The sequence below is a fragment of the Hemicordylus capensis genome, chromosome 5, assembly GCF_027244095.1.
Source record: "Hemicordylus capensis ecotype Gifberg chromosome 5, rHemCap1.1.pri, whole genome shotgun sequence".
In the NCBI taxonomy this organism is placed as follows: domain Eukaryota; kingdom Metazoa; phylum Chordata; class Lepidosauria; order Squamata; family Cordylidae; genus Hemicordylus; species Hemicordylus capensis.
The window spans coordinates 30350643-30371345 of record NC_069661.1 but is presented as its reverse complement, the minus strand read 5'-3'; the positions used below and the strand labels follow the sequence as shown (position 1 = coordinate 30371345).

Below are 20703 nucleotides of genomic sequence, written 5' to 3'. Positions count from 1 at the left end.
TTGTACAACGCTGAGCCCTTTGGAGGAAGGACAAATCAAAATGTAAAAAATCACTCCTGGTTATGGGCTGACCTTAGAAATGCTCACACCTAGTTATGACTCAGGAAGGTGTGCCATATGGACCAACCACAAAACATTTTCCACCAGTAAATCTATCTTTGGGATGGAGCAAATGTCACACTAGTGATGCAAGCAGAAACGCTTCCCAAACATGGGGTCTTGGTGACACAGGGACTCTAATGTCAGCATATCTATTCCCGACAGCAGCAGCATTTTGTAAAGTGGGGTCTTTATTTCACAGCCTCTGATCGACTGAAGCATATTGAAAAGATGCACACATGTACAACAGACAAGATGAAAGCAGAAAGAAAAAGAGGTTGCTTAGACCCATTTGAAAACCTGCTCATCTGACTGCTGCAGCCAACATTGCTGCAGTCCCCACCCAGCACTGCAATGCTTCATTATAAATCAAGAGTGTGGCTGAACTGTGCCTGTTACATAGCTTAAGTGCAGCTCCTGGGTTGTTCTAGAAGGGAAATAAAAAGCTCTGAATTTGCGAGCAAATTGAAAGACACAAGAGAGACTTTTTGTTCTCTCTCCTTTGCCCTCTAGTTACAGGCAGAGTTGCAAGGGAGCAGGAATAGTAGCAGTGGAAATGGCAGAGCCTTGTGAATCATGCATCACTTTGGGGAGGAGGTAAGAGGAAGAGCTTTGGGGAGCACTTGTGGCACTGTTAAGTGGTGAAAAGGGAGTTAAGAGCTATGAAAATGGAACAATGGTATAATTGTTATGGAGAGAAAAACAACTGAGATGGAGGAGAAATAGATTGCATCCTGAAATTTGGCTATATGTGAAGATATATGGTTCTTAGTGTCTAGTTACTTTGGCTTAATTTATTGAAACTTGATGGCTCACTGTGAGTTTTCTGATTTATGGGAATGGGGCTATATCTTAGTGGGAGAGCATCTATCTGCTTTGCATGCAGAAGGTCCCAGGATCACTCCCTGGCACTCTAGGTAGGGCTGGGAGACACTCCTGCCACTGCCAGTCAGTGTAGACAATTCTGACCTAGAACATAGGAACATAGGAAACTGCCATGTACTGAGTCAGAACATTGGTCTATCTAGCTCAGTATTGTCTTCACAGACTGGCTGCGGCTTCTCCAAGGTTGCAGGCAGGAATCTCTCTCAGCCCTATCTTGGAGATGCTGCCAGGGAGGGAACTTGAAACCTTCTGCTCTACCCAGAGCGGCTTCATCCCCTGAGGGGAATATCTTGCAGTACTCACACATCAAGTCTCCCATTCATATGCAACCAGGGCAGACCCTGCTTAGCTATGGGGACAAGTCATGCTTGCTACCACAAGACCAGGACGAGTGGTCTGACTCAGTATAAGGAAGCTTTCTATGCTCCTATGTGGCCCAGCTCCTGAAACTGTGGACACATAAGTTTAGGAAACAAACTGGTAGCCATTTTTATAGAGGAAGAACAAGATGTAACATAATGTAAAAGATCAGGGTCACTTCTCGTGCTTCAGATACCCAAGTACAAATTAAATGTGTACAATGTTGTATCTCTTTTCCAGCCCCTAGTTCTGTAGAATCAGGAAGCTATTTAAAAATATACACCTAAAACAAAGGTCTTGTCAGTCAGGTGTTCCAGACAGTGCCCAATTATGGCAAAAAAGGGTATAGAGCCCTTAATGAAATCTACACTTCACCCTGACAACCATCAATTGTAGCCAAATCATGCTCCCTGCCTCTGTAGTCTTATAGATACAGAGTATCTAAGGAGGGACCTGCTTCCTCTGGCTCCAGCCCTTCACTGGAAGCAAGAGTGTTAGCCAGGAAAAGCTTAGTTTCAAGAAACAGGCCTGAGCACTCACCAAGGAGGATCTATACTTCACATGGAAGGCTGTGGTGGTTATTCATGAGCAAACTTCATGTCCTCACAATGTCTTGCAAACACTGCACTGAACATCAACAAGAAAGCAAGTTCCTCTTTAAACTTAGAACAGGCTTTCTCGAAACTAATGGCCTGAACAATTGCACCAGTCAGAGAAATACAATTGTGCTCATTAGCTTGTCACTGCTGAAAGCATCTTTTAAACTGGCAAAAGCCCACACCCTGTTCTGCAGCACGGGGAACGTCAGGGTCTGTTCCCAACGCTGTACTCAGTACTCAGCAAGAGCGTCTCTGGTGTAATAAGGTCAAAGCCCCTTGCCTCACCAAAGGGGATCACCCCCACATCTGGGAAGTAAATCTACTGGCCTTAGATGCAACCAGTTCTGAAGCGGGCCTGACAATCCCTCGTTTTCCTCCCCAGCTGGGCAGGAAAGCAATGATTTGCCCTGCAATTTTGCTAGCCTCAAAAGTGTTTCAAGCACTGTCAAAACTAATGTGGCAAGAATGAGCCCCACCATCTTCTCTCAACTGAGAAGTAGGAGGGAAGGTGAGGATTGGCTCTCTCAGTCACACAGGCCTTGGATACAATCCATGCAGTTCTGATTTTAGTGAGGGAGGAGCCCCTGGCTCAAGGGGAACCTCAGCCCCGCAGTTTCATGGGGCCTTGCACCCCCAGAGTGACATTAAAGAGCAGAGTCCGCCTTTCCCCTTCCCATTGGGAGAGGGGCACAGTCTATGGTGAGCCCAGTCTGTGGCAAGCACAATAGGTTTTTCCAAGGCTAGCCAAAATGTGTAGATTCCTGGCTTTTCCTGGGACATATTCCAGGGAAAAAAAGCAGCTCATTTGGTTTGTGTTTATTGATGTATGAAAAAGAAGACAAATGGAGCAATGGATCCTGGATCCACCATTGCTGGATTTCCTAGCAACTTGCCTTCATGAACCTGAAGTTAGCATATACAGTAGCCATCGTGATTAGTAGCTACTGATAAACTGGTCCTCCATGAATTTGCATAATCCCCATTTAAAGTCAGCTAAATGAGTGGCCAACACCACATCTTATGGTGGCAAATGCTATGAGCTAATCGTGCTGTGTGAAGAAATAATTCCTTTTGCATACCCTGAATCTTCTGCCAACTGGTTTCATGATGATATAGGTTGTGTCATGTTATGGACAAGGAGAAAAACCTATGTCCACTTCCTCTGCACCATGCATGATTTTTAAACTTAATCATATTGTGTTTCACTCAATTAATGGGTCAAATCTGCACACATATGCACATGAATAAAACAATAGTTCTGAAGGAAAAGAGAATGGCTGACATTCAGATGAACACAGTGCTGGCAAGAGAGTATTTTCCATCATGCAAGGGAGAGGGACAATTTTCGCCAATTCCCCTCTCCCTTCAGCAGCTGCCTGTCACTCTGTATGTCCCTAAGGATACACGAACCATCAGGGACATACTTTCAGAAGTCACAGAAGCTGCAGAGGGAAAAGTCTGCTCTTTTGCCAGCACATCTGATTTTTAGCTACATAGACTACAACTGGAAATATTTATTTTATTTGTTTTTAGATATATGTCATTACCAAGAGCCATTGTGAAAAAGAAACTTTGTACTGTGTGAAAAGGGAGGAAAATGCCTCTTCTAATACTAGTACTGTCACCTTAAGTGGAGCAGCAGGGAAATGCTTGACTAACAAGCAGAAGGTTGTCAGTTCGAATCCCCGCTGATACCAATTTGGGCAGCAGTGATATAGGAAGATGCTGAAGACATCATCTCATATTGCGTGGGAGGAGGCAACGGTAAACCCTTCCTGTATTATACAAAAGAAAACCACAGGGCTCTGCGGGCACCAGGAGTCAAAATCGACTTGATGGCAAACTTTGCCTTTACCTAATACTAGTACTAATATTTATACACCACTTTTCAACAAAAGTTTCCAAAGTGGTTTACATAGAAAAATAAATAATAAATATTTAAGATAAATAAGCTCTTCTAGGTTTGCACATGCCATCCATGAAACTTGAATAAGCACTTGTATTAAAAGGAATTAGCAATTGAAAAAAGAATACTGTCCAATTAATCAGTGGCATATTTTAATCAAAATATCTGGATTCTAACCAATTTATCACCTTACAGTCCCAATTATATTATTTAGCTTTTGTTTATGCAGAACTTCAACCTAGCTTTATTCATATATGCAAAATCCACACTGAAGCTTGGATTGTGAAGACTGTGTCAACAGATCTTTATACAGTGGTGCATTCTTTGTATCATCAGAGGGAACATTGCAAGTGTACTTTGAGCACAGTCACATACTTGCCAACATATCCCCATTCAGGTGAATGGGAAAATAGGGACATGTTGGCAGGTATGCAATCTTGACAATATAATTTGGTGCCTTTAGAGTACAAATATTAATTTCACTACTTGCAGATGGACAACAACAACAAATGTTTATATACCGCTTTTCAACAAAAGGTTCCAAAGTGGTTTACATAGAGAAATAAATAAGATGGATCCCTGTACCCAAAGGGCTCACAATCTACAAAGAAACATAAGGTAGACACCAGGAACAGTCACTGGAGGTACTGTGCTGGGAGTGGATAGGGCCAGTTACTCTCCCCCAGCTAAATAAAGAGAATCACCATGGTAAAAGGTGCCTCTTTGCCCAGTTAGCAGGGGCAAATGAAATGAAATGAAATGAAACCAAATATGAGAACGATAAGCAAGGTGCTGAAATCTGGGTGCCTAGGAGCAACTGGCATATAAGTAACTGGATATTATTATTATTATTATTGTTGTTGTTGTTGTTGTTGTTGTTGTTGTTATTCTGATATGGTTGCTGTAGAACCATATTATTTATTTATATCGATGTGAACTGTTTTGGGAACCTTTGTTGAAAAGCGATATATAAATATTTGTACTACTACTACTACTACTAATAATAATAATAAAGCTGCTCAGGCGCAGGTGGAGGAGGTGTTGGAAATAGAGGATGCCACTGTTGCTGAACTGTTTCAAAATCAAAACCAGGCAACCTCCCCTTTGCCTTTACCTCAAAAACCCAAATGCGGTTTAACAGAAAAGCAACAAGAACTAAAGCAAAAAAATAACTGAGCACATGAACCAAACAACCACCAGGGTTCGACTTCCAGCTCTAAAAACAGTGGCCAAAAAACAACTTGCTCAGGCATTAAAAGATGTCAATGCTGCACTTGCAGAAATAACAACCAATAATTTGCAAGAAACAAACCAACTAATGTACAGTGCAGCAACAATAACAACACAAGAGCTCGGATATAAGATCAATGGACCTGTAAAAAAAGAAAGTTGTACATCACCTAAATGGAAGATTAGATTAGAAAATAAAATCTCCAGGCTTAGATCAGATGCTAGTAAATTGAAAGATATGAAAGACAAGAAGCTGAAGAATGAAAATACCAAACAGTATCTGATCCAAAAATACCACCTAGATTCAAGGAAAATTAGAGAAGTCCTGAATAAAGCAGCAAATAACAGCAGTGTCGAAGAAGATTAGCAGATACGAAGCCAGAACTACACAACACAGGCAGAATCTCCAATTCCAGTTGAATCAGAGACGTTTCTACCAAAGCATAGAAGGAGAAACTGCAAGAAACATAGAAACACCAAATAAAGAAGAAACAGTGCAATTCTGGGGGAAATTATGGGACAATCCAATAGATTATAATAAAAAAGCTGGCTGGATGAAAGAGGTCAAAAAATGTAACCAACAAATGCAAGATCTAATAATAACACCAGAATTAATAAGTGAAAGAGCAAAGAAAATTAAAAATTGGACTGCGCCAGGCGACGATGAACTGCATGGCTTTTGGCTTAAACACCTAACAAGCCTTCATAAACAACTATCAAAACAGTTCAATCACATTTTGCAAGGAGGTGATATTGAACAATGGCTAACAACTGGGAAAACTCATCTCATCATGAAAGACCCAGCAAAAGGTGTACCAAGTAATTATAGACCCATAACCTGTCTGCCAACCATGTTCAAATTATTAACTGGAATAATAGCAGATGAAGTGATGCAACACTTATTAACTAACAAACAGCTTCCAGTTGAACGGAAAGGAAATTGCCCGAACACCAGAGGCACAAAAGACCAGCTGCTGATTGACAAAATGATTTTAGAAAATTGCAAGAGAAGAAAACCCAATCTAAGTGTTGCATGGATTGACTACAAGAAAGCCTTCGATTCATTGCCTCACACATGGATACTAAAATGTTTAGAAACAACTGGTGTCAGCAAAAACATTCAGATATTAATAAAAAAAGCAATGAGCATGTGGAGTACACAGTTAACAATCAATGGTGAGACACTTGGACAGGTTAGCATTAGAAGAGGCATTTTCCAAGAGGACTCACTATCCCCTCTGTTGTTTGTAATCGCCATGACCCCACTTTCACAAATACTAAACAAAACAGGCCTCAGATACCAAACATCTAAAACATCCAGTAAAATCAACCATCTGATGTACATGGACGATCTGAAGTTGTATGGCAAGTCCCAGTCAGAAATCGAATCACTGCTAAACAGTGTCCATATATTCAGTAGCGATATAGCAATGGAGTTTGGACTAGACAAGTGTGCTGCATTAATAATGAAAAGAGGAAAAATAACAAAAACAGAAGGAATAGAACTGCCCAATGGAAGCAAGATCAAGAACCTGGAAGAGAAAGAACCTTACAAATACTTGGGCATTCTCCAGGCTGATAACATCGCACACACTGAAGTTAAAAGAAAAATTGGAAGTGAATATATCAGGAGAGTTAGAAAAATCCTTAAGTCCAAAATCAGTGGCGGGAACACCATACCAGCCATAAACACCTGGGCTATACCTGTTATCAGATACACTGCAGGAATAATAGACTGGACCCAGGAAGAGCTAGAGACGCTAGATCGTAAGACCAGGAAAATAATGACCATCAATCATGCTCTGCACCCCTGCAGTGATGTCGATAGGCTATACCTCCCTCGCAGCTCAGGTGGAAGAGGAATGCTGCAAGTCCATCAAACAGTAGAGGAGGAGAAAAGAGGCCTTGAAGAATATATCAAGGACAGTGAAGAAGATGCACTTCAAATGGTCAATAATGCGAAACTATTCAACACCAATGAAACAAATCAGGCCTACAAGAAAGAACAAGTCAAGAACCGAGCAGAAAAATGGAGAAATAAGCCCCTGCATGGTCAATATTTACACAATATAAGTGGAAAATCAGACATCACCAAGACCTGGCAATGGCTTAAGAATGGCAACTTGAAGAAAGAAACAGAGGGTTTAATATTGGCTGCACAAGAACAGGCACTAAGAACAAATGCAATAAGAGCAAAAGTTGAAAAATCCACCACAAACAGCAAGTGCCGCCTTTGTAAAGAAGCAGATGAAACCGTGGACCACCTAATCAGCTGTTGTAAAAAGATCGCACAGACTGACTACAAACAAAGGCATGACAAAGTAGCAGGGATAATACACTGGAACATCTGCAAAAAATACAAGCTACCTGTAGCCAAACATTGGTGGGACCATAAAATTGAAAAAGTGGTAGAAAATGAAGATGTAAAAATATTATGGGATTTCCGACTACAAACAGAAAAACATCTGCCACACAATACACCAGATATAACTGTAGTTGAGAAGAAAGAAAAACAAGTCAAAATAATCAACATAGCAATACCAGGGGATAGCAGAATAGAAGAAAAAGAAATAGAAAAAATCACCAAATACAAAGATCTACAAATTGAAATGGAAAGGCTGTGGCAGAAGAAGAAGACCCAAATAATCCCAGTGGTAATTGGCGCCCTGGGTGCAATTCCAAAAGACTTTGAAGAGCACCTCAACACCATAGGGGCCACAGAAATCACCATCAGCCAATTACAAAAAGCAGCTTTACTGGGAATAGCCTATATTCTGCGACGATATCTATAACAATCCTCTACCATAAAAGCCTTGGACGTGCGGCCGTGCTGCCCGTGTCTTTTTCGCCCGTTCTGGGCATGCGCGGAGCGGAGCGCATGCCCAGATCGGGCGAAAAAGATACGGCTGCCCAGAGACGGGCGGCCATGTTGGACACGGCCGCCGGTGGAGTCCTCGGCCAGAGGTGGAGTCCTCGCCGCCACCGGAGACCGGGAGGAGCAGAAGCGGCGGGCGGAGAGTGCGGCCGAGGCGGCGGCGGAGCCGCGGCCTCGGCCAAAGGAGTGCGGGCCAAGGAGGTGGTGGCCGCGGCGGGGCGAGTGGCCCCGATGGCGGCGGCCGCCGCCATGAGAAACGGCAGGCGGAGAGTGCGGCCGAGATGGCGGCAGAGCCGCCGCCTCGGCCAAAGGTGGCGGCCCAAGGAGTGCGCCCAAGGTGGGTGAGGCGGCAGCGGGAAACCCCCCCCCCACTAGAGCCCGTTATTACAACGGGCTTACACATACTAGTTGACAATAAAATTCTGGCATCCCAGGTCCTTGGGAAGGACTCGATGTCTGGATAAAACAAACCAGTCAATAACACCTGTCTGACTGTGTAAACAAGAAATAATGATAATAGAAATCAGGAAGGAGATTGCTGCTCCCTGAAAATTTCACTGGCTCCTCAATTTTGCCAGCACGTTTGCACCTGGTTTTTAAAGTAAAAACCACCACTGCTTCTCCCCTCCACCAAAAGGTGAAGGCTCTCATTGATTAAATATGTGGAAAACACCTAGGCAGAACACTGCATCTTTGATTATTTATTATTATCTAAGACCGTCTATAACCTGTAAACAAGTTGATTATTACTTATTTCATAAGAATGAAACATCTTCAGTAAAGAAATAAAGAATAAGAGAAAACAGATCATGGATTGCTTTATGATTTGGGATGCAAATTAGAAGTGTTTTGCAAAAAATGCATTTTATATACACACATTCACATTACGCACAAACATCACAGTCCCTACAGTCTTTTTACAGTGACACTAGTAAAATATGAGGACACCAATGATGCAGATTTTCCTCTCTTAGATGGAATGAGTCACTCATTTAATATTTATACAGTGTTTAACTACTCAAAAGCTGTTTATCTGGGACCTCATGGTATAATGAGTTTATTTAGAAAAGTGCTTATAGGTGATTAGGCAGAACAACCAGTGTAAGAACAAATATCAGATCGAGAAAAAAAAGCCAATTCTCTTGGGCTGGTCAATTGTCAGGCCTGCTAGAAATAATGGATCTCTCTTATTTCAAATTAATTCAAGGAACCAAATAAGCCACTTGACAGTTGGATAAATCTATTAAACTGAAACCATTTTCAAAGAAAGAAGTTAATGAGATTTCACAAAACAGGAAACAACATCAGCAGAGTTCAATACTATAACAGCTGACTCTATCATATTGTCCAGGAGTTACTCCACAGGACTTAGTTGCAGTAGGACTACTCAGGAGTAATTTAGTCTGCCCTGGCTAACTGAGTAAAGAGACACTTTTAAAAAGTGGCAATTCTCTTTATTTAGTGGGGGAGAACAACTGGCCCTATAGCCAGTGGCCACTGCTGGTGTTTACCTTATGTTTCATTTTAGACTGTGAGTCCTTTGGGGACAGGGAACCATCTCATTTATTTATTAGTTATTTTTCTATGCAAACTGTTTTGGGAACTTTTGTTGAAAAGTGGTATATAAATATTTGTAATAGTAAGAAGTAGTAATAGCAGTAGCGTTTGCATGTCAGCCAACATACATGAAACAGCCAAATAAGCATACTTGGGAGCAGATAAGCAAATAAGGGAGGGAGTGACATACTATTTATAAAGGTGTGCATATTCCCTATATAAGAGGCAGTTGCCAGTTTTCTGTCCATTCTAGCATGGCAAATGAAAACAAGCCTGGGGTGTGTGTGATGCAATTTGGGACTGGTTTGGTTCTCAATGGTTCCCTCTGAACTCTATGGGACAAATACATGGGTTGCAATTTGGAACACAATTGACACTGGGCAAAACCTAACTTTCGTTTCAATCAATGGGATCAGTTATGGCAGGAGGAAGCCTTCGCTCCGCCCCAATGGTATCCCCGAGAGCATGTTTTTACTTTCCACCAAGTGCTGTACCTGGAGAGGAATCTTACACTGGTAGTTTGTTCCAATAATGGGTGGCCTAACCACTGTTGACAAAAATCACATGGGGGCAGCAATGCCCACCCCCACCAGAAAGTAGCAAATTGGCCACAAGGGGAAGTAGGGGGAAACCCCATTCATTTTGAGCAAGTGATCACAGAGTGAGTTGTGCAGAGTGGCATATTCACAGATCATAGCCCCTCCAACCACAGAGCTCTCTAACAAACATGGCAACCACCAGCCAGGACTTGCAAAACCTGGAAAAAGCAATCAACAACCCCAGGTACCGGGGTTCCGACTTTTCCCTAACCTGGATTAAGACTAAGAGTTAGAAGCAGAGTTACCCAAATTCAGACTACCAGGGATTAGGGTTTTTGCCCTGGTTCATACTAGCATGCAACCTGGGTTAGAGGCAGATAACCCAGCTTGAGATGCTCGTGTGAAGAGGTTTATAAAGTTTTGAGTCAATGAGACAACTGTATATTATATTCCTGAATTCTGCCCATGTGAAGCTGTACTGATTTAACTAAGGACATTAGAAATCAAAGTAAATTGGTAGGTCAAGCCTCATTGGATTACTGCATGAATCTGAATTTATTATTAAATTTATATACTATCTTATTGTAAAATGACTCAAGGTGGATTGTATGTAGAAGAAATTAAACATCAAGGGTTTCTTCAGCAGTTAAACCACTGGTGCTTAATTAAGCTACTAAATATTGCTGAATTAAACATTTAGACAGAGCCGCTTCCAGGGAGTGTAATATTTTGGACTCCATATGGCAGATTGCATATTCAAATATTTCACTGCTCCATGTAAAACAATAAAAGTGGAGAACCTGTGGAGGAGGAAGAAGAAGAAGAAGAAAATTTCTTCTTAGACTTTAATCTAGTCTTCTCTCAGTTATGCTGGTTTTATGAGCAGGGAGTGGGTTTTTTCATGTCTGCTTTCATATATTTTTTAAAAATTACTTTTCTTGTAGAAATTAAATTACAATTCTTAGAGCAGAATTCCAATGTGCCATCTCTGACCTGAATTCAGAAGTTATGCAGCTCCAAGAGGGTTTTTGTGTGGAATTTCTGAATGTGTAGTTGACTTTAAGTAATCTCATCACTTAAAAGGGGGGTTCTCAAACATGGGTCCTCAGATGTTGCTGGACTACAACTTCCAACATTACAAAGCCACAGTGATCACATCTATTGTTCAAAACTCAAATCAGTTTTAAATGGGCTTATGAAATCTTGCTCCAAAGCACACTGGGAATTGCAGATCTGTGCATACATTAAGATAAAATATGTCATTTCTTCAAAAAGAGCAACATTTCCCAGGATTCTTTGGAAAAGAATAGGAAGTTTTGACAGTATAATAAATCTGAGTTCACAGAGCACATATATTCTAAAAGTCAAGTGACTTGAAACACATAGGGGCCAATGAGTTGGAAGGATCTTGCTACACCATCTAACCCAACCTCCTGCTCAGTGAATGAAATCTTGAACATGGCATCTTATAATCCTTACATTCTGATAGAAAACAGAAGTGTAATGAGAATGTTTTAGAATACATACTCCCACCTTTTTGGAAACAGGGATAAGAAAGAATAATTTTTTTAGAAAATAATTTAACACTTAACAAAAATGTATAAGCAAAAGTACTATATACCTAAGACAAGGTATGCAAAAGTTTGCAAATTCTTAGAATTATCCAAATATTTACAATGAGATACTGACCACCAACACCAATGCAGCTCCAATGTTTGTTTGTGTGCCAACTGTATGCACAGCTATAGCCCACCCAACTTCCCTTTAGAAATTAAATTCCCCATTGGATACAAAGATTCTGCAGCACCAGCTAGTCACAGAGGTAACTACACATTCAGTTGGCTGTGAGAGATCACTGTGTCCACAGCTACTGTGAACCATTCACCAATTAACCCCATATGAATCAGATTAATTTTCTCTTGCAAAGCCGTTTCAAAATGTGGTATAACTCTACTTGTTCTACTTTTCCCCCTCCTTAAACTGTGTACAACTCAATACAGTAGGCAGGTTCACACAATCACCTGTAAGCACTTACCAAGTAGGAATGAAAGGAACTGGAAGGAGTGTGTGCTTCTGATGGGCATAGTTCCCTATGCTGGTTACTTTGTCAAGATGGCTTCAAATCCTCATTACAGATATTGGCTTGAAGTCAGTAAAAACTAAGGCGTAAGTGGGTAAGTGCATCAGGAACCGGACATGGGCAGGTTCATGTCCTGCCCGACAGGAGCGTATGGTCCCCATGATCTCCAGTTCCTCTTATTTCTACTTGGTAAGTACCTAGAAGCCGCTGTGTGATCCCACCCAGTTAGTAAGAAGCTTACACAGTGCCCTCAATCGAGGAATTCCTTCAGTAGTTCTAATGCACACATGGAACTCCTCTACTTGAGAAGGCTACCGCATGCATGTCAAGGGAGGAGGCAAAGCCAATCGCTCTTTTGAGAATGGAAAATTGCCATTCCCACTGAAAGGAATGGGGCAGCTTATGCATTCAGGAACTCTAAAGGCAGTTCATATGACCACGAACTAGTCGTGGAGCTTTGGAACCTGTGTGCACTCCTGATATTTGATCCTGCGTGAGCTACAACCTAAGTAGGAGGAGGGGGAAGTGGCCATGTGGGAGGGAGGAACAGGCTCCAATGGCATTATCCTACCCAACGCTTTTACCCAGCAAATTACCGAGGGTGGAGGAAATGCTGTGGGAGCCTGTGCCCGCCTCCCACATAATCACTCCCCCACCCCGTGTAGGTTGTAGCCCACACACAATCAAAAATCAGGAGTGCACACAGCTTGTCCTACCAAGTTCATGGTTGTGTGAACTATGTGTACAGGCTGAGTATCCCTTATCCAGACTGCTTGGGACCAGAAGTGTTCCGGATTTTGGATTTTTCCGGATTCCGGATTATCTGCATAATGAGATATCTTGGGCATAGGATCCAGAGCGTCAAAACAGATGCCAACAGAGCAGGCACCAAACTGAGCAGGGAGTGGAGGAGGGGGGCTTTCCCTTTTCCCTCTAGCACCAAAGCGAGAACATCAAAAACATAAGAACAGAGCCTCAACTAGAGAGAACTACAGACAAAACCCTTGTCACTAACAGTCTTCTGAAATACATAAGCTTTGAATGCATGTTTAAAAGCAGCAAAATTGGGAATCTGCAAGTGAGTAAGCAGAGGTGTTTTGTCTTTTGTTTTGTTACGCCGTGGTGTCCGGATTTCAGAGCATTCTGGATTTCGGATGTCCGGATAAGGGATACTCAAACTGTATATGGCAATACATATGAGACTTGGAATGGGGACAAATACGTCCAATGTTTAATAATAGCTTAGTGAATACACTCTATTTTGCCAGTCATCAAAATAGGAACTTCCCTTGTTTAGTCATTCATACATCTATGAATTATACACCTTTATTATACACCTATTAATTTATGATATTTAAAGCAAAGTTGTTTTAGCATTTGTGATTACCATTCTCATTGCTATAGTTCATCAGCATGCCACAAAAGACAGTCAAGAGCTTCTCACTGGCTGGATCTGTTTTACTGCACAGTGACCTTAAATGGTCTATTACAATCTGTGCCCCACCTGCATGGTCAACTGCGCTTCTGCCCTCATCTGTAAAACAAAGAGTCAAGTTAAAAATAAAATTAAAAAGGCACTTCAGAGTTCCAAACATAACAATAGTAATAAAAAAGAAAGAGGCTTTTGAATGGTTATTGCTGCTGTAATCACAGTAGGCTCTGGGCATATGTATTTACAAGTAGGCTTCAGGATAAAGCTGCTACGTGCCCTTGAAATTAAGGAGCTCTTCTTGCAGGACATGAGCCTCAGAACAGACAGGAAAGGATTCCCAGGGCCTGTTTTCTCCAGTGGAGCCCTTTAATCCCTCCCTCATGCACATCTCTAGTACGTTGAGAGACAAGGGATGGAAGGGATGGGAGGAAAAATCACTGCTGTTTATCTCTTCCTTCACTGCAAGCAAAAAGATAAAAAGGACAGGGGCTTAGGGTAAGGGTCCTCCATGGCTCAGCATTTCTCTCAAGAGGATATGGACAGATCCTGCTTCATAGAAGAGCCACCATAAACCATCTCTGTTGTTTGGTGCTGAATCTGTACTTGAGGTCAACAGATTAGGCAAGCAGAGACCACCTAGGAGAAAAAAGTTAGTGGGGGGGTGGGGCGTGGGGAGTCCTCTGAAAAAGTGTGCAAGGGTCTCATCTACTGGAGATAAAATAATCATTATAAAATGGCTAGTGTCTTCCATCCAAGAACCTCAAAGAGTTTTACAAACACCAGCTGGTTAAACCTGCATGACAATATTATGTGAGGAAAGAAATCATTCTCAGTTGTTTCATGATAAGTTTCACTGGTAGATCAATCTGATGCACCTTAAAAAGTAGTTCTTAGTTCTTAGCTTTTTATTAATAACTTTTATTTTGAAACTTTAAAAAATAATAATATTAAAATGTGGTTTTAGCCTGGTCTTTTAATTCATTTGAATTTATTCATCATCTTTTATTTATTATTTATTATTTTTAATACATTTATTATTTATTTAATACATTTATATACCGCCCCAAACCAAAGTCTCAGTATAATTTCACATTATATCTATTTTATTAATGTCCCAAGCAGTACTGGGGGGGTGTAAATATTTTAAATATACACACACACACAATGTTATTTATTTAAAACATTTTTGCCCTGCCCCTCCAGCATATTGCTGATTGGGTTAGCTTATAGTAAAAGCAGCAACAACAAAATATGACAAATACACAAATAAAAGGTAACAGCAATAAACATTAAAAGCAATTAAAACATTAAAATGCTTTATGGCACAGAGGCTAAAATGATTTAAACTGAGAAACTGATTAAAGCCAGATTCAAAATGCCTCTCAGGTTTTCAAACTCCTTTAAAAAGTCATCAGAGGTGGAGAGTGGTGAAGTTCTGCTGGGAGGGCATTCCAAAGCTGGTGATGCTGCTACCAAAAAAAACCATGTTCCAAGTTCCCCCGATCTGAATCCATGTCAGTGGTGGGGCCTATAAAGAGGAATGAAGGACCCTGGCATATTAACATGGCCGAATGTTGTCTGACAGATGCCCCAGGCCCAAGACATAGGTCTATGAAGGCCAAAACCAGTGCTTTGACTCCAGCTTGGAAGCAAGCTGGCAGCAATTGAAGCTGCCACAGGCTAATTATAATACTGGTGACTAGCACCCACATGCACAGTTGTGCCAGCATTCTGAACCAGCCAAAGCTTCTGAACAGTCTTCAGAGGCAGTCCCACGAAGAATGCACTGCAGTAATCCAATCTGAATGTAACCAATGCATGATTTCTCCAGGGAGGTTACTGGTTTTATTAACCCAGAGCACCTCTGTCTTACCTGGATTCAATTTCAGTTTGTTTGCCCCCATCCAACCCTGAAAGGCCTCCAAACACCAGCTTGGGACATCAACTGCCCCCCTGGGATTAGCTGATTTAAGTCATATATGGAGCAGGGTGTCATCCACATATTGATGACACTGAAGCTCATACCTACAGATGAGCTCTTCCCAGCAGTTCTAGGTACATGTTTGAAAAGCCCTCTGAACCGAATAGAACTCTGCAACACCCTATAGGTCACTGGTTCTGTCTATTTCCCTGCATAGGTCATACACCAAGGCAACTGCAACCAAGGCAGTTTCTGTCTTATATCTGGGCTATAAGCGACACTGAGTAATCAGATCTCATGTAAATAATCATTTTCCTGATCTAAGTAATCAGTTTCCTCCAGAACTACCTGGAGCTGAGATACTACCACATGCTCCAACATCTTGTTCACAAATGGCTGAAGTTAAGAGGCCAGCCAATTGTTATTCGGTAGCTGGGTCCAGGAAGATGGCCTAATGAGGGCCTAATGAGGGCCTAATGAGGGCCTCCTTCGAAAGAGGGGAGCCACCCCCTGTTTCAGGGAGGTGTTTACCAGTTCCACAACACAGGACCCCAGCTCATCCCAAGCCACGCTTAACACCTGTGAAGGGCAAGGGTAGAGTGTGCAAGTGGTAGGTCTCAGACTTCCAAGAAGCCTATCCACATCTTTGGGCAGCAATCTGAACCCTATCCAATATAACAAGACCAAGACAATGAGTAGGGGATTTGTGGAATTGTGCAAGAGCACTATAGAGGGGCTGTAGCTCAGTGACAGAGAATCTACCTTGCATGCAGAAGATCCCAGGTTCAATTGCCAGCACCTCCAAGTAGGGGTGGGAAAGAATCCTGCCTGAAATCTTGAAGAGTCACTGCCAATCAGTGTATACAATACTAAGCTAGATGGACCAATGACTCAGCAGAAGGCAGCTTCCTATGTTCCTACATTACTGTGCTCTTGTGCAACAGTTCCCACTAAAGTAAATGAGGAATGCTGCAGTTGCACAACTGCTGTACATCTGCAAGCATGCTTGCAATAGTGCAACAGTAGTCTGGTACACAAGTTCTCGACATAGCACAACTAGTTTCCATCAGCATGTTGGGCAAATGTGACTTCCCTCCACAAGTGCTTTGGTCGGATGTAAGCCAGTATTCTTTGGCTTGGAACAACTACCCCAAAGAGTAAGCAACATTTCATCTTATTTCCAGGTTTTCATTACTAGAGATAGACCAAAATATTAAACACCTCGCCACTGCCCAAAAAATAGAGCCACCCACCTACCACCATATGCAATCCAGACTAGGGAATGATACAGGTATAGAGAAAACATTCATTCCCAGATTACTCAAGCAGGCAAGACATGCGTTAATGTTCAATAAAGCAGGAAGTGGTAGAAAATGCATTGGGTAGAACATTTTCCAAACATCCTCTGCTCCATGTCCAACTATCTTTATATATGGCAATTGCAGTCAGTAGTAGGATATCTGCCAGCTCTGAGATACATCCTCCTTTTAACTCCCTTCTCCAAAGATGAAAAGAAGCACTTTCAAACAAAGCAAACAAGAAATAAGAGAAAGAGCATCTTGGACACATATGGTTACTAGTTTTTTTATGTGTCTGTAATGAGTCCTTTGGCTGTAGTGTCAAACATTGTTCAGACAGCTGTTTCTACCCAGAAGTTGTTTCCATATGCAAACTCGGTCTTATTCAATCCTAGTTCCATATGCAGGCTTCTTTGCACTCTGTGGTTAGAAGAAGCTTGGATTTCCCAAGTTCAGACATCCTGGCTTGTTCTAAATCACAAATAGAAGTTGAAAACATCCTCTTCTTGCATACAAAGAGAAGAGGGCACAAGTGACCAAGGCTCACAATCTTCACCCTAAACCATGATCTTACGTGACATCTGAACTAGGCCATTAAGTTGCTAAGATCACTTTCAGCAATCTGAACTTGCTTAATACTTTCAAGTTACATAGAACTTTTCATGAAACACAAGGAATAATCAGAACGTTTTTTAAAAAAATTCATTGCAATGCAGCTGCTCTTTGTGTGAAAATACAACCCAAAGGGTGACATGTAGGGTGCGCCAATCTACCAAGATGATTCACTGAGTTGCGGCCCATGAGCTCATGGCTTTTGTTCTTTATTCTTCAGGTTAAGAAGGAACACCGAGCATCTTCCAGACATGATTCTTGATTTTCACCCTAATGAACAGTATATGCATGGAAAACAACCACAAAAGTAAAAATTTGTGGGAAGAAACTGCCAGAGGGTATTAAAAAAAAAATGCTTCCAAGCTTCAAGCTCAGACCATTAGTGTACATCACTCTTGAAGGGACAAGGCATACTGTAGATTCAGAATGCCACATAACACTAATTACAGGCTCCCTTCCCATTTCTGGAGTACCAGAATTCTGCAGAAAATACACCCACTACACCCCAGTCAAAACAAGTTCAGAATGTGCTGCTTTGTCTTCTCTGCTCGACTCTGCTTCTCAAATTTATCAGCAAAATGAGCTCCTATACACAAAACATTTCCGGTTTCTCTAGTAGCTTGGAAGTAAGTTTTTCTTCTTCCTCCTCTTCTTCCTTCTCCTCTTGTAAGCATTTGCTGGTCTCCTGTTAGTCTAATGAATGAACTCTCATCACTGCATCATTTTGCAGTACTAAACCACAATAGGGCTTTTTTATAAAACAACAACAAAAATATGAATATGGATATGGTTCTGTTGAAAGATTACAGTCTTTTAAGCTGAAGTTAATAAGTACCACCACACAATGACAGGAAAGGCACGTACTTTAGTGTATAAAGGAATATTATACATACATCTATTAGGAATCGAGGCTGTTCATATCTAAACCTTTCTGTTGTTTAATCTCCCAGCTGCCTAAACCAATTCTTTTTATCTTCTCATAAGCGAAATAAGTTCTCCTTATTCTGCATCATCCAACCCACAACTGTTAGATTCATAAATCTCTTAGGCTGTTTGTGGGAAAAGCCAACATTAAGTACAAGGAGATAAATCTTAATATAATCCAGGGTGCCTAAACTATCTCTCCCATATGACAGGAACAAACAGCAGAACTGCATGGCAGTGTCTGTTGAAGAGGTCAAGTATTTTGGTAGATCCTATGAATTCCCTACCTTATTTCTACATCAAGCACCATGGAGAACGGTGACGGATTGGAGGCATATTTAGGATACCTGATGAATAAGATCAAGGATCCATCTAGCACTCTTTCCCAATAAGACTGAGTCTGCAAAGCCCACATCAGGGTATGAAGGCAACAGCCTTCCCTTGCATTTAGACCCCCAGCAACTGGCATTTATTATTATTAAAAATATTTATATGCTGCTTTTCAACAATAAGTTCTCAAAATGGTTTACTCAGCAAAGTTATTATAAAATGGTTCATTGTCCCAAACAGGGTCACAATCAAAAAACAGGAGATGCTAGAAATGTTCTCAATATGGCCTACATAGAAAAAGAATAATAAGAATATGGTTCCCTGTCCCCAAAGAGCTCACAATCTTTCACTTTCTCTTTCTTTTAAAGGTAGACACTAAGCATGGGCTATTGGAGGTATTGGAACTCCCAATAGCGCTATTCCCTCCTCCCACCACAAGGAGGCAGCTGATCACAGAGCAATTGCCCCAGGTTGTGGTGAGGTGTTCTTTAAATCCTGACCCAGCACTGGAGCGGGGAAGGCTGGGCGGGCAGGGAGAATTTCGGCCATGTCCATGGGGATGCCCGAGGACTATAGTTCCTCCCAGAGCTTCTCCTAATTGCCCCACGATTGGCTGCCTCCCTGTGGTGAGAGGAACTAATGATGCTATTGGGAGTTCCCATACTCCAGACAGCATAGACCCAGCAGACACCAACAACAGCTACTGGAGGGAAGATGTGCTAGAAATGAACTGAAGAACAGTTGCTCTCCCCCTGCTGAATATAAAGAGAATCACTACTTTGAAAGGTGCCTCTTTGCCCAGTTAGCAGGGAATAGCAGTGTTCTAAATTCTCTAAAGCTGGAGATTCCATTAAGCTAATACTCGCTGGCTAACAATGGCTAACGAGTAATGTTACCTGCACCAAACAACATTTCATGTGTGCAATGAGGGAGGGAAGATATTTTCAGATCCTCCCTTCTCTCCGCAGTCCTTGAAGCTTTGCAAAAATATTTTCCTGACAGTTGTTGGGATCGTCAGGGACATATTTCTGAGAAGCATTGAGGGCTGCAAAAGTCAGGGGGAGGGAATCAGTGAAAAATCACTCCTCTCCAATTGTGTACTTAAAAACCTCCCCCCCCCCATCTGTCACAGTCTGGATGTCAGTCACTGAGCATTTTGTCCACATATAAAAACCTCATTTGGCCACTTTAAAAAGAAAGAAACAAGAAAGGGAGATATTCCTAATCAAAGCTCTATGTAACCTGCAAGGGGCAAAATTCCAACCAAGTCAGCTGTGAATAACTCAATTCTTTCTTAACTCCAGAGTTTACAAAAAGACTTTAAAACAGATAAACAAAACATTTCCAGATTTCTACTACTGTATTCTGCCTGACATGGTGAAAGGGAGTATTAGGTTCAAGAAAGAGAAGGGAGATGAAGAAACAAAAGCCTACAGAACTACTTGACCTCGCACCTTTTCCTAGAGAGGAGAGCAGGTCTTGTGGTAGCAAGCATGACATGTCCCCTTAACTAAACAGGTTCCACCCTGGTTGCATATGAATGGGAGACGAGAAGTGTGAGCACTGTAAAATATTCCCTTCAGGGGATGCAGCCGTTCTGGGAAGAGCTGAAAGTTTCAAGTTCCCCCTCTGGCTTCTCCGAGATAGGGCTGAGAGAGATTCCTGCCTGCAACCTTGGAGAAGCCACTGCCAGTCTGTGAAGACAATAATGAACTAGATAGACCAATGGTCTGACTCAGCATATGGCAGCTTCCTATGTTCCTAAAGGAAAAAGTATGGGTAGGGTATTTCTTTCTAAGAATGTAGATGAAATTCAGAAATGGAGGATTTGGAAAAGCTCACCCAATCTAGATATCCCTGAGCTACTGGAGCTATATAACCTCACCTCTGTATAACCTGAGTTGTATAATCTCACCTCTGTATTTTGCTTCTAATAGCTCAGTCTTCGTGCTTGTCAATTTTGTTTCTCATTCTTCACTTCCACCTCCCCACACTTTCACAAATGTACCATGTTGGAGGACAGAAGAGGAGAGAAAATAGCAACTGAGCCTAAAGC

The 20703-nt window shown here is 41.7% G+C and overlaps 1 protein-coding gene across 6 annotated transcripts in view; it reads right to left on the bottom strand.

Moving 5' to 3' along the window:
• Positions 1-20703, bottom strand: part of RAP1GDS1 (Rap1 GTPase-GDP dissociation stimulator 1) — a 180885-nt gene that overhangs the window by 47416 nt on the left and 112766 nt on the right. For 4 of the 6 annotated variants that reach the window (XM_053255245.1, XM_053255246.1, XM_053255247.1 and 1 more), the window contains one exon: positions 13518-13664. The exons of the other annotated variants lie outside the window; for them this stretch is intronic. In XM_053255245.1, the coding sequence (XP_053111220.1) occupies positions 13518-13664 (147 nt within the window). The remainder of the gene's footprint in view (positions 1-13517; positions 13665-20703) is intronic. 6 annotated transcript variants of the gene reach the window in all.